Here is a 13232-nt window from a genome sequence, read left to right as displayed (position 1 = left end):
TTTGTCCCCCCTGCTAATCCTAATTAGTCCAGATATCTTTGCCTGAAGATCTGTGAAACAGAATCAATCTATCCTACTCCCTCATGCCTTCAGCTTCCTTCCTGCAGGACTGTGAAAATCTTTCCAATGAAGTAATTTTTCAGCAAGATTCTATACATATGCATAACTATATCATTGTAAAATAGTAAAATAATCCTGAAGAATGAAGTAAACCTTTGATTGATGTATGACTGATCGATTTACAATGCGGCAGTTTATAGATAATTGTTGAATACTTTTCAATGAGATAGAGATAATTTTTATAGGCTTTTGTGATAACCCCCAGGGCTTACATGGGGAATCACTGATTCACCTCCCTGTGGGACTCAGAGAATATGATCTTCCTGGGGATTGGTAATTACCATACCAGGTGGAGCTCGTATACTGAACCCTTTATAAAGCAGGCCTCTGAGTGGGTCCATTATTGTACTGTCCCAGATGGGACCTGTTTGTGTTCACCACAGGCTTGTGGTTTAACTTCACTTTATTTTGTGCAATAAAGCATTGCTCCTTTACAGCCTACTCCTGGAGTTATCATAACCTTAAAGGAAAATGATCCCCTGATGGTTCCTTAATAGTGGGCTACATGGGCCTTTAACATCATAGGTTCACTCTCTGAGATCTGTGCTAAGTGAGTCCAGAACTAGGATGGCAACTTGATTTTGAGGGAGGGAAAAGTCAACCGAGGTTCTGAAACCATCCAGTGACCCTTCACTGGAGGGTGTGCGTGGCTGGACTTGGGTCAGACTTGACCACCACTTCTACCTTCTGAGCCTGCTGAGACCGAACACCTCTGCTCACATGTGAAGAATGGAGGATTGGCAGCTACTGTCCATGGAACTGCATCCAAGACATTTCAACATCTCCAGGGAAGGAGGAGGAACACCTTGGGCCTGGGGGTTCAGGGCAATGGGTGAATAAAAGGAACTCAGAGAACAACTGGGATCAAAATCCTAATCTCTATGAATCATAGAGAGGTGCATGTAGCCAGCAAGCAGAATGAGGAGAACTGAAGGCAAATGGGGCTTCAATTCATTAGCTCGGAGTGAAGATTCAAGTCTGAATAATGCAAGGAAGAATTCGGGAATCCTTGTTGAGACAGATACCTGCAAATACTGCATTTTATCCTCTTGCATCTCTCTCATTGGGTACACCTGCGGTACACCCCTTTCCAAAGCTGAGAAGTCATACTTGGCAATGCGATCCACTGTGAGGATTTCAGTGGTGCAGTTATAATCATAGGGCCTTTCGTAGAAAGATTCAGGGTGAATCGCTCCATCCTGGCTGTTTTCTGCAGCAACAAAAGAAAAAATAATTTGGTGAGTTGCTTTTGATTCAAATTTGTGTAAAGCCCAACCTGTGACCTGTCTTCTTCAAGAAGGCAACTTTAATCAAGCTTGAAATTAAATTAAAAAGCAATTGCAAAATAAATGTCGCCCTTTACACTACAAAGAAATGTAACAGTGCATTCCACATGGTAGGAAATCAGCCAAAGGAGCAATTAAATTCACAAGGAAATCTTAATGTACAGACGCAGGATGGATTGTGCAATTCGTAGAAGTGCTGCATGAGTGGGTCAATAGTAAGAATCTATAAACTGCCGCATTGTAAATCGATCAGTCTTACATTAATCAAAGGTTTACTTCATTCTTCAGGATTATTTTACTATTTTACAATGATATAGTTATGCATATGTATAGAATCCTGCTGAAAAATTACTTCAGTGGAAAGATTTTCACAGTCCTGCAGGAAGGAAGCTGAAGGCACGAGGGAGTAGGATAGATTGATTCTGTTTCACAGATCTTCAGGCAAAGATATCTGGACTAATTAGGATTAGCAGGGGGGACAAACGTAGAGAGACATTAAAGAAAGGCTCAAGGGTTCCTGATGAAGGAGCAGCGCTCTGAAAGCTTGTGATTCCAAATAAACCTGTTGGACTTTAACCTGGTGTTGTGAGGCTTCTTACTGTGCCCACCCCAATCCAATGTCGGCCTCTCCACATCACGGGTGAGGTAACGTTCAGTAAGGAAGTTATGCACTATTTTGGGGACTTTGTACACCCTAAACTATACACAAAATAGGGATTTTCCATGGATCGGATCATATGCACAGGCGCACAGCCCAGGGTGAATCATCAACGGAAGACTGTGGTTCAAGACCCACTCCAAAGGCTTGAGCACAAAAATCAAAGCTGACAGGCACTCCAATGCACTACTGAGGAAGTGCTGCACTGTCAGAGGTGCTGTCTTTTCGGTGAGATACTAAACCAAGGTCTCATCAACGATCTTGTAAAAGACCCCATGGCAATCTTTAAAACAACAGACACTGCGAGTTATATCCACTATCCTGACCAATATTTATTCCTCAATCAATGTCACAAGAATAGCTCTGTGTTCATTATCACATTAATGTTGGTGGGATCTTTTACAAATCTTGTAATAGATCCCATGGCACTCTTTAGAACAGTAAGAAGTCTCACAGCATCAGGTTAAAGTCCAACAGGTTTATTTGGAATCAGGAGCTTTCAGAGCGCTGTTCCTTCATCAGGTGAGTGGAGGTGGGTTCCCGATGAAGGAGCGGAGCTCTGAAAGCTCGTGATTCCAAATAATCCATTGGACCTTAACCTGGTGTTGTGAGACTTCTTACTGTGCCCACCCTAGTCTAACACCAGCAGCTCCACATCTCTCTTTAGAGCAACAGGCAATATGCTAACCAATATTTGTTCCTCAATCAATGTCACAAGAATAGATCTGTATTCGTTACCACATTAATGTTGGTGGGATCTTGTGTGCAAATGCGTTGTCGTGTTTTCTCCAACACAAGAGTTGCAGTTCAAAAGTATTTAATTGGTTGTAAAGCACTTTGGAGCACCATGTGGTCATGAAAGGTGCCATATAAATGTAAGTCTTCTGTGGTACACTGCACTGAGTAAGACTACCACATACTTCACTGCTGGCAGCCATTATTGAACTAACTTTATTTACACATCCCTAACAGAGAAGGCAGCAGAGAGGGCAATATAACAAAATACTCAGACCTTGTAAATATACTAGGGGGCGATTCTCCCAAAAACATTCAAGGTGTTGTTGGATTTGTGTAAAAGCTGGAGAAATTCCCACTGGATTTTTCAGCAGAATTTTCAAAGTGAATCTCCAAAACTGCGCACTGCTGAGTGCCCAAGCGTGAATCACGCTGACAATCAGGGGCTGGAAGCTATTCCCACTGGAGGACTCAGCAGCATAGTGCTGAGTGGGATACTGCACGCGCACCGATCTGTCAGCACCGAGATCGGCCCCTGCACAATCGCTGGTCAGCCCCGTGATCCTGCACTGCTGCCCCACCAAACCCACCATGGCCTGATCGGCCCCGAACATATCTGGACCTAAAACCTTCCCCATTAGCCTCAATCTCCCAGCCCCTCCCCACCCAATCCACACTACCAACAGTCCCAACATCACCCCCATGCAGTGCCAACCACACCTCCGCAGCACTGACCCCCACCCCCCCGCCAACCCAGCATGTTGCCTCCCCTCGCACCCCCCCCCATCCTGATGGCTAGCTCCACCCCCCCCCCCGCCCCCACCCCCCACACGATCCCGAGTGAATAATGGTAGCAGGACCCCTCACCCCCACAGATTGCCCCCTGGAGGTCCTGCCCCCATCAGGTCCTGCCTCCATTAGGCCCTGCCCCTCCTTGGTGCTGCCCCATGCCAAAAGCCCCCCAGGAATTGACACTTTGCATCTTAGGCAGCGCCAGTGGCCCAGGCTGGCATTGCCAAAGTGGCAATGCGCAGCAGGTACCCCCGTATTACCTGACACTCTGGGGCCCCCAATTGTCAGACTACCAGCTCCCTGCATGGGAGGAGCTATAGTAATCCCTGCTGGAGTGGAGGCGGGGGGGTTGGTGGTGGAGGCAAGTCGGGCCAGAGACTTCAGTCCCTAACCCGCTAATCAGAGTTAAATTATATTAAAATTACCTGTTGCATCGGCACCAGAAATCGGCACTGGCAGATATGCGGAGGCCCGGATGCCCAACGCCAATCAGCTGCTGCGAGAGTCTCTTGGCCTGCTGCGCTAAAAAAGCAGTGCAATGGGATGGGAGAATCACCCCCTACATTTTTTGCCCCCCACTGTCTGCAGTCTTGTAGGAAGTTGCATCATGTCCTATGTATAGAAACACCAGGGATAGAATCATGTGCAGTACCACATAGAGGTACTGCAAATATTGCATTGTACACAAGACACTGAAAATATCTACACTGGGCAATGTACTGAACAACAGCACTGAACAAGTTGGGTGTACACAGTGGCTCTTCATGGATTGAGTGTATGCCACACAAGCTCCTCAGATGAACTGGGGGCAGAGTTTAAATGGGCAAAATCTACAATATCTGGCTGAGCATGATGCTACTTATTGTACAACACTTTCAAACTCAGCACACAGATAAATTCAAGACATTAATGGATGTTAACCAGGAACAGAATTCATTAAAGAAGGAAGATTACCTTCATCGATTTCATCATTGGACATGATAGCTACACATTTTTCCCAGACACTTTTTACATCAGCCCTGTAGCGGTCACAAGCCCAAAGGAACAATGGGAGGAGGATGGACTGGACAATGGAACACCAGAGGAAACACAACACCATCCAAGTGTAAGAGGTGTCATACTTGAGGCTTGCAAAACTCACCACCTGCAAAGCAACAAAAGGAAGTTTATTTGAAACCTGAATAGCTCAGGGTCAATCCAAAACACATCTTCCATTGCAAACTTATCTTTTATCTTGTTACCTCTTCACACCCTCCCCACCATCACCCCTCCTTTACCGCAGGCTCTCTTGGGGTGCAGGCCTGCAAGACCTTGACCACATCCTAGTATTTCACCCAAGACGGTCAATCGTGAATGAATCTAACCTGTGAGGTGTATTGCACATGAGACAGAAAGATGTCCGCACAATAGGCCACGTACCAAACAATAGTACTGCACGGTTGGGTCTACACACTGATAGCACACAAGTTGGGTGTACACGGTGGTACGTCATGTGTTGAGTGTATGTCACACAATCTCCTCAGATAAATTGGGGCAAAGACTTTAAACGGGGAAAATCTTTAATACATGGTTGAGTATGATACAGGAGGAGAGTGTGGCTTGCCCCCATTCTAATGTCCACACCCAGCAGGAGATCTTGGCTGAATTCTCCTAGCTTGGAAATAGCAGCCAATTGTCGCTAACTCTGTCCTGGCTGGGAATTCCAGTTACATGCTCAATTTCATAATTCACCCACAAGGGTACAGCACTAACTGCAAACTTTATATTTAACACAAAGATGGAAATGATTTGGTACAGACAGGTGTGATTTACAATGATGATGACACCTAGCTTCCCAACTTGATTCCTTTTAAAATAAATCACACTTCTTAATATGCATCTCCTAGTATATCTTCTGTAGCACCTGGGAGGTCCTTAATCTAAACTAGTACGTAAAAGCCCTCCTCTTTGGTCCTTATTCCTATAACAGTTTCTATTACAGAATTAGGCAGGGTCAGAAAGTATATTTCTCAGGGTGGGGGAGTCTAGAACTAGAGGTCATAATTCGAGGATAAGGGGTAAATTTTTTAGGACTGAGGTGAGGAGAAATTTCTTCACCTGAGAGTGGGTGGAATTCACTACCACAAAATTGTTGGCACCAAAAGTTGTGTGGTTTCAAGAAAAAATTAGATTTAGCTCTTGGTGTTAAAGAGATCAAAGGATATGGGGGTCAGGATATTGAATTTGATGATCAGCCATGATCAAAATGAATGGTGGAATGGACTCGAAGGGCTGAATGGCCTACTCCTGTTCCTAGTTTTTATATTATTGATTGAGATCATTAGGGCCTCCCCTTATTATGATGGCAATAATGCGACTGTAACTCCTGTTGAAAACAATCGGATTGTAGCAAGGGTATACCAAAATAGTCATCATGCTAAAATATTTCCTTTCCCTAGCTATTTCTCTCATTAGGAGTAGATTGAATGATGGTTTGAAAAAGGAGGCTGTGATCAATTTTGTTTCTAACAGCCTTTGAACAAGGAGTTCTATCTTTAAGGCATTTAACTTTCTCACTATTTCCCCTTTTTCATCAGACAATCCCTGGAATTCCATAATATGATCTTCAGATAATTTAAGAGCACAGAATCAGGGCTACAGGCTCAAACTGCTGAGGGACAGATTTAGGACCAATATCAGGGTAGAATTGAGAGATCAAGCAACATTTGGAATGTGTTTCTGGGCAGTGGAACAAAAGCAGAAGTTATAAAGTCATCCAAGCTTCTCTTAGATGTTGATGGGGAATGGTGAAGACCTTTTACTTGGAGTGATAGGTGGATGGAGCATTTTGAGTGTGCGGGTGATTTATTTAAGTGCATGGGTAGCAGTGTATACATGATAACATAAAGGGGCTGACCCAGTCCACACGACTTCCAGGCTAACGTACAGGATTGTGACCATGCAGCTTATTGGTCATCAGTACTTATCCCAGGATCTTGTGATCTTTAATCTCTATTGATACTATTTTGTAAATGGCCAATAGCAGAACTCTCATTCGACAAGCTATGAATGCACCTGCCCCCCTGCCTGGGATGGCTCAAGATTTTCTCCCTCTCCTAATGAGAAAGGAACCTGGAATTCTCTCTGCTCCTCCCAGTGTCCAGAACATCTGACACTGGCAACTCATCATACACACTGCAGCTCTCACACTAACAATTTTCACTCCTCTCCTTATTTTTTAAGCATCTTCAGCACAGGTACTGCATGACCATTTAGCGCATTGGCCAAGTTGCCATCCTTCATTCGCAAAGGTTGGCAATAAAGTTTGCCAGCCTAGTTCGACTGGAGAAACGCCTCAACTTGTTCGATCGCAGAGGTCAACTGAAGTGTCTGTTACCCTCCATTTAATGCAGGATTGATGAAGGGAGCTGCTAGCACAGCTCCATTGGCCTGAAGAAGAAATTGATTCCTATTACACTAATGGATTCTATTTATTTACAAAGGCTTTCATGTTGAATTTGCAGAATAGCTGTTCAAAGAGTTACTTAAAATTATTACTTGCAAGACTGATGGATTTTAGAATCAATCCAATAATAAAAGGCATGCCAAGATCACAGCTCGCAGTGCCATGCCCTTCGTAGCAACAAGTGACTCATCCCTTCATGACCTGGGACTTTACTGTTGCAGTGAAACCATCGAGGATAATATTGGATTAAGTATCAAAGCCTTTCGGTGAGTCACGGAGCAACAAAGCACTGTTTCAAAAATACAAGGTGACAGTCGTTCCTGACCCCCAACTTCATTGACAGAGACTGCCCTCCCTGAAAACATAAGGCAGACAGCACAGTGGCACAGTGGTTAGCACTGCAGCTCACAACATCAGAGACTGGGGTCGATTTGTGGAGTTTGCATCTTGTCTGCATGGGTTTCCCCCGGGTGCTCCAGTTTCCTCCCACACTCCAAAGATGTGCGGTTTAGGTGGATTGGCCATGCTAAATTGCCCCTTAGTGTTGGGGAACTAGTAGTGTAAATAAGTGGGGTTACGGGGATAGGGTCTGGGTGGGATTGCGGTTGGTGCAGACTTGATGGGCCAAATGGCCTCCTTCTGCACTATAGGGATTCGATGATAAACTGAATTATTTTATCTGGTCGTCTCTGCTGCTGTTTTCAGCCTTGATGACATGCTGAATAAATGGTTCTCTCTGTCTGTCTAAGGTTGCAATGCACATCTCATGCTGCTAGTTAGCAGCACGATACAGCCTCAGGAAAAGACACAAGATAATCTCACCCAGTCGCAAATGCCGTGATAGCAGCTTAGAACATAATGTTGACAGGTGTGGGGCTGGGATACACGAAACTCTGATTGACAAGGTGAGTGGGAGGAGGGTGGGATGTTATGGTGATACTGCAATTTGTGTTTGAAAGTTTCCAAAGCTCCATTTGTTGGTTTTCAGGATGTGGGGGAAATATAAAACCAAGGCACACTATTTAAAAATAAAGGTTTCCCCATTTTAGACTGAAATGAGGGGAAATTTCTTCTCTGAGGGTTTTTGGAATCCTCTTTGCCAGACAGCAGCGGAGGCTGGGTCATTGAACTGTATTCAAAGTTGACTTGGGCAGAAAAAGGGTGGTACGGCAACACAGTGGTTAGCACTACTGTCTCACAGTGCCAAGGACCCGGGTTCTATTCTGGCCTTGGATCACTCACTGTCTGTGTGGGGTTTGCACGTTCTCCCCACGTCTGCGTGGGTTTCCTCCGGATGCTCTGGTTTCCTCCTACGGTCCAAAGATGCATAGGTTAGATGGATTGGCCATGATAAATTGCTCCTTAGTGTTCCAAGATGTGTAGGTTAGATGGATTAACCATGGTAAATGTGTAGGGCTATGGGCATAGGGCGGGGCAGAGGGCCTGGCTAAGGTGCTCTGCCAGACAGAGTTGGTGCAGACTCAATGGGCAAAATGGCCGCTTTCTGCACTGTAGGGATTCTTTGAAAAAATGGAGTTAAGATCACAATCAAATCAGGCGTGATTTTATTGAAATGTGGAGCAGGGTCAAGAGGCTGAACTGTCTATTCCTGCTCCTAATATTAATCATCTCATTTACCATCCATTCTCGTTGACCTGAGAAAGTGGTCTACTTCTTCAACCACAGCGGTCCAGGTGTTCCCAGGATGGTAAAGGACAGCGAATTCCAGAATGATATCCCAGCAACAATAAAGGAACAGTGGTAAACGTCACAACAGTTGTGGCCTTGGAGAGATACGGTTTCCAAGATCTGACTGCTCTTGCCTTTCTTGTGGTAGAGTTTGCAAGTTGCTGCAATTAGCCTTTAGCTAAAGCATAGCACAGTCACAAAGTGCCGGCCAATCAAATAAGCTAAATTAAACAAACTCAGGGACAAAGCAAGAAGGCAGCCCCCAAAAAGGGAGCCACCTGAAACAAACAACAAAGCAGGCAGGAAACTTCAAACATGAAAGCAAAATGTGGTTAAAGGGGTCGATAATATACCCCAGTTTCTGCTATGGCCAATGAGCAGGGAAGGTCTTGGTAATGTCTGTGGACATCACATGCCCCCTCTCCAGGAACACCTGGCTGCGAATATAACTGCAGTAGAGAGGCAGACAGTCCGGTCAATGACCCTTGGTTGCCTATTATCTGGGCCTGTTTACAAATTATTTGGCAAGGCCTAGGAGCCAGCTCACGAGGAGATCCTCTGTCTCTTCTGCCCAACCCCACAGGGTGATAGAGTGCCTCTGGAAGAGTGGATGGAATTGAAATCAATGTGTGGGTGTTAAACAGGCAAACTGGCTTTACCTGGGTGGCATCAAGCTTTTGTTGCACTTGCACCTGTCTAAGCAAATAATGAACATTCCATCGCACTTCTGACCCCAACCCTGTTGGAAATGGGCTGGTGTTAAGTGGTCAGGAAGTGAAAAGAATTTGGCTAAGGACACGACGTGGAGGAAGTCCAACAACAACCTGCTGGGAAGCAATAATTGGCCACCTGGTTAAAAAGACATTTCCATCAGCAATCCCTCACATTGAGGATGGTTCTCCCTTATGGAGATGTTGGTGTTGGCTGCTTGAATTACAGATGTCCATTCTTAATCTTGCAGATTCTCCCACAGTGAGGATATTGGTGACTGGTAGAGATGGAGGTGGATTGTGGTCATAAACAGCTGCCCCCTCTATCCATCTTTCCCACTCTTGTATTCCGGTGGTGGTCCTTGTTCAGTGGATGGCCTTGACAGCATTATGATGATGTATTGCCATTTTGGCTATGATTGGGCATCTGTTTCGCAGGTGTCAATGTTAATAATATAGATCTTCATGAAGGCTATGAGATTGTCATTTGAAATGTTTCCTTTGGCTCCTGTGTAAGCATCCTAGAGGGGGAAAGAAATATTATGGGCAGGATTTTACAGCCTCGCTCATCCCAAAACCATGAAATCCCACTCGAGGTCAACAGACCTTTCCATTGCCTGGCCCTCTCCCACTCTGATTCCTGTGGTGGACAGGGCAGTAAAATTCCGGCCAGGGTGTGGGTTAGAGTTTCAGGTAGGGAATTCCAGAACTCAGGGTCTATAGTGCCAGTGGTGATGCGATTAAAATAGGAGACAGTCAAGAGGATATAATTGAGAGCACAGATATCTTGGAGGGTTGTGGGGCTGGAGAGATTATAAAGTGGTGGGGGGAGGGAGAAAGCTTTGAAGGGATTTGAAAACAAGGATAAGCATTTTAAAATCAAGGTGTTGATTAATCAAGAGCCAATCTAGGTCAATGGGCACAGGAGTGATTTGTGAATGGAACATGTGCAAGTTAAGATAGCAGCATTTTGGATAACCTTAAACTTAACTCATGGGAGACCAACCTGAAGTGTGTTGGAATAATTAAGACTGAGGATAACATACACATGGATAACGTTTCAGCAGAGGTGTTGAGGCAGGGTGGAATTTGGTGATGTTATCGGGGTGGGAATAGATCCTTTGTAAACTCGAGGCTGTCTAAATCTCTGCTGCTCATGCCTAAACTCGCACCAGTTCACTGATCACCCCCAAGTTAACTGGCCCACATTGGTTCCTTGTCAAACAACATCTTGATTTTAAAATTCTCATCCTAATTCCCAAGTACCTCAATAGCCTTAGACCATAAAACACAGTGGTAGTCCATCTCTTCTGCTTCACCATTCAATGAAATCATAACTGATCTGGTATCATCTTCAGCTCCAATTTCCTTCCTTACCCCATAACCCTTGATTCCCTTACTGATTAAAGATACCCATCTCAGCCTTGAACATACTTAATGACCCAACCTCTTCAGCTCGCTACAGTAAAGAATAAAACAGATTCACCAGCCTCAGAGAAGAAGTTATTCCTCAGCTTTGTCTAAAATGGATGATCCCCTTACTCTGAGGTTATGCTCCCTGGCCCTAAACTCTCCAACAAGGGGAAACATCCTCTCAGCGTCAATCCTGTCACCCCCCTGAGAATTCAATATGTCTCAGTAAGTTCACCTCTCATTCTTCCAAGCTCCAATCAGTACAGTTCCAACCTACGCAACCTCATAAGAACATCTATCCACACCCAGAATCAGCCTAGTGAACCTTCTCTGGACTGCCTCCAATGCCAGGATATCTTTCCTTAGATAAGGGAACATAAACTTTTATAGAGAGGCCTTGCCCCTCCCTATCCCCGTCATCTCATCCAGCCTCACAACCCTCCCATATATCTGTACTCTTTAGTTATGGCCTCCTACCCATATCCAATCACACCACCATTAGTGGTCATGCCTTCAGTTGCCAGAGCTCTACACTCTGGAATTCCCTCCATTGGCCTCTGTCTCTTTACCTTGCTGATTTCCTTTAAGCTTTAAACTTACCTAAAAGTAAAAAGTAAAGTTTAAAGTTTAGTTATTAGTCACAAGTAGGCTTACATTAACACTGCAGTTTCCCTGGGCAGGCTTTTCCTTTTCTTTTCCACAATAAATGTTTTTCTTTATCCATTTGTATGACATAGGCAGCGCTGGCTGGCCATACATAATTGCCTGAGGGCAACTGAGTATCAATCACATTGCATGTAGGCTAGACCAGGTAAGGATGGCAGAGTTCCCTCCCTAAAGAACAGTAGTGAACCAGATGTTTTTTTCCCCAACCACTGACAATAGTTTCACGGTCATCAGTACATTCTAAATTCCAGGTATTTTTATTGAAGTTAAATTCCACTATCTGGTGTGTGTGTGTGTGTGTGTGTGTGTGTGTGTGTGTGTGTGTGTGTGTGTGTGTGTGTGTGTGTGTGTGTGTGTGTGTGTGTGTGTTGGAGGGGCGGCGGCAGTGGCGGGATTTAAACTATCTTTCACTTTTGGCAACAGCCCGAGATACTTTGCAGGACAAACTCCAGCAGAAAGTAAGGGAGGAACTTGGGAAAATTGGCAGAGTGCATGGCCAAAAAAAAGTTAGCTTTGAAAACTATGCAGGATCAGGAGATGGTTGAGAGGGAGACAGAGTAGCAGCCATTATACAGAATATGGTTGCCTTGACATTAATGATAGAAGGTCACATTTTGGCAATCATAAAAAATTTAATTTTCAATTAAAATAACTGCACTGAAATGCTTAGCATAGGTTCAACTTTTTATTCCTCCTATTTTATTGTTATTCTTCTTCTAACAGTTAAGGTCTGCTTTGTTTTTCTTTTAAATGTTCGAAAGTTTCCGATCTCCTATTTTCCTTACCGTGTCCCCATTTTGGAGTAATCTTTAGCCATCCAAAATGGTAGACGCCCCAAAGTTGACACATTAGCATCAAAGGTTGATAAAAACATGTTCAAACCAGAAGTTAAAACTTATTTATTAGTCACAAGTAAGGCTTCCATTAACACTGCAATGAAGTTACTGTGAAATTCCCCTAGTCACCACAGTCTGGTGCCTGTTCGGGTCAACAGACCTAACCAGCACATCTTTCAGAATGTGGGAGGAAACTGGAGCATCCAGAGGAAACCCATGCAGACATGGGGAGAATGTGCAAACTCCATACATACAGTAACCCAAGCTGGGATTCGCACTAGATCCTTGGCACTATGAAGCAGCAGTGCTACTGCTGATAATAAAAACACACTGGATGGTAGCTGCTGAACTTCGACCTCTGAGAACTGGGTTTTCAAGAGTTTCACCAGCGTACATTTTCCACTTGCCCTCAGAGTTTTGAAGACTGGCGCATGTCACACCACAAGATATAAGAACAGGAGTCGGTCATTCAGCCCCTTAAACCCATTCCGCCACTCAATAGGCTCATAGCTGATCCAACAACATTCCTGCCCTTACCCAGTAAGCTTGGATTCATTCCTGATCTAAAATCTATCTATCGATATATATATACACAAAAGTGGTCAACTTGTATTTTGATTGGATCAAATCACAGGCAGTTTCTAACCACAGTGTAAGCTTGAAATGCACCCCAACAAACAGTTTAGATTGATGGGACAACAGTCTCTTCTGAACTGTTAAAAGTCTTACAAGACTTGTAGTGGACATGGGCTCAAAGCACCACAAGGTTCCCGTCGGTGCTAAGGAGAATGTTCAGTTTGAATAACAAAAGGAATTTCTTTCAACATTTACCACAGTTCTGCTTAGAGAAATCAGAGACATCCGGAATACTGCGAACAGTTT

The 13232-nt window shown here is 44.4% G+C and overlaps 1 protein-coding gene across 1 annotated transcript in view; it reads right to left on the bottom strand.

Moving 5' to 3' along the window:
- Positions 1–13232, bottom strand: part of gpr153 (G protein-coupled receptor 153) — a 102804-nt gene that overhangs the window by 13023 nt on the left and 76549 nt on the right. The window contains exons 5-6 of the mRNA XM_080215030.1: positions 4546–4735; positions 1146–1330 (exon numbers count right to left, since the gene is read on the bottom strand). Coding sequence (XP_080071156.1) covers positions 1146–1330; positions 4546–4735 — 375 coding nt within the window. The remainder of the gene's footprint in view (positions 1–1145; positions 1331–4545; positions 4736–13232) is intronic.

Source organism: Carcharhinus amblyrhynchos, chromosome 30 (genome assembly GCF_965287045.1).
Source record: "Carcharhinus amblyrhynchos chromosome 30, sCarAmb.v2.hapA, whole genome shotgun sequence".
NCBI classification, from domain to species: Eukaryota; Metazoa; Chordata; class Chondrichthyes; order Carcharhiniformes; family Carcharhinidae; genus Carcharhinus; species Carcharhinus amblyrhynchos.
Note: the sequence above shows the minus strand (reverse complement) of the source record. Positions and strands in the feature narration are given on the sequence as shown.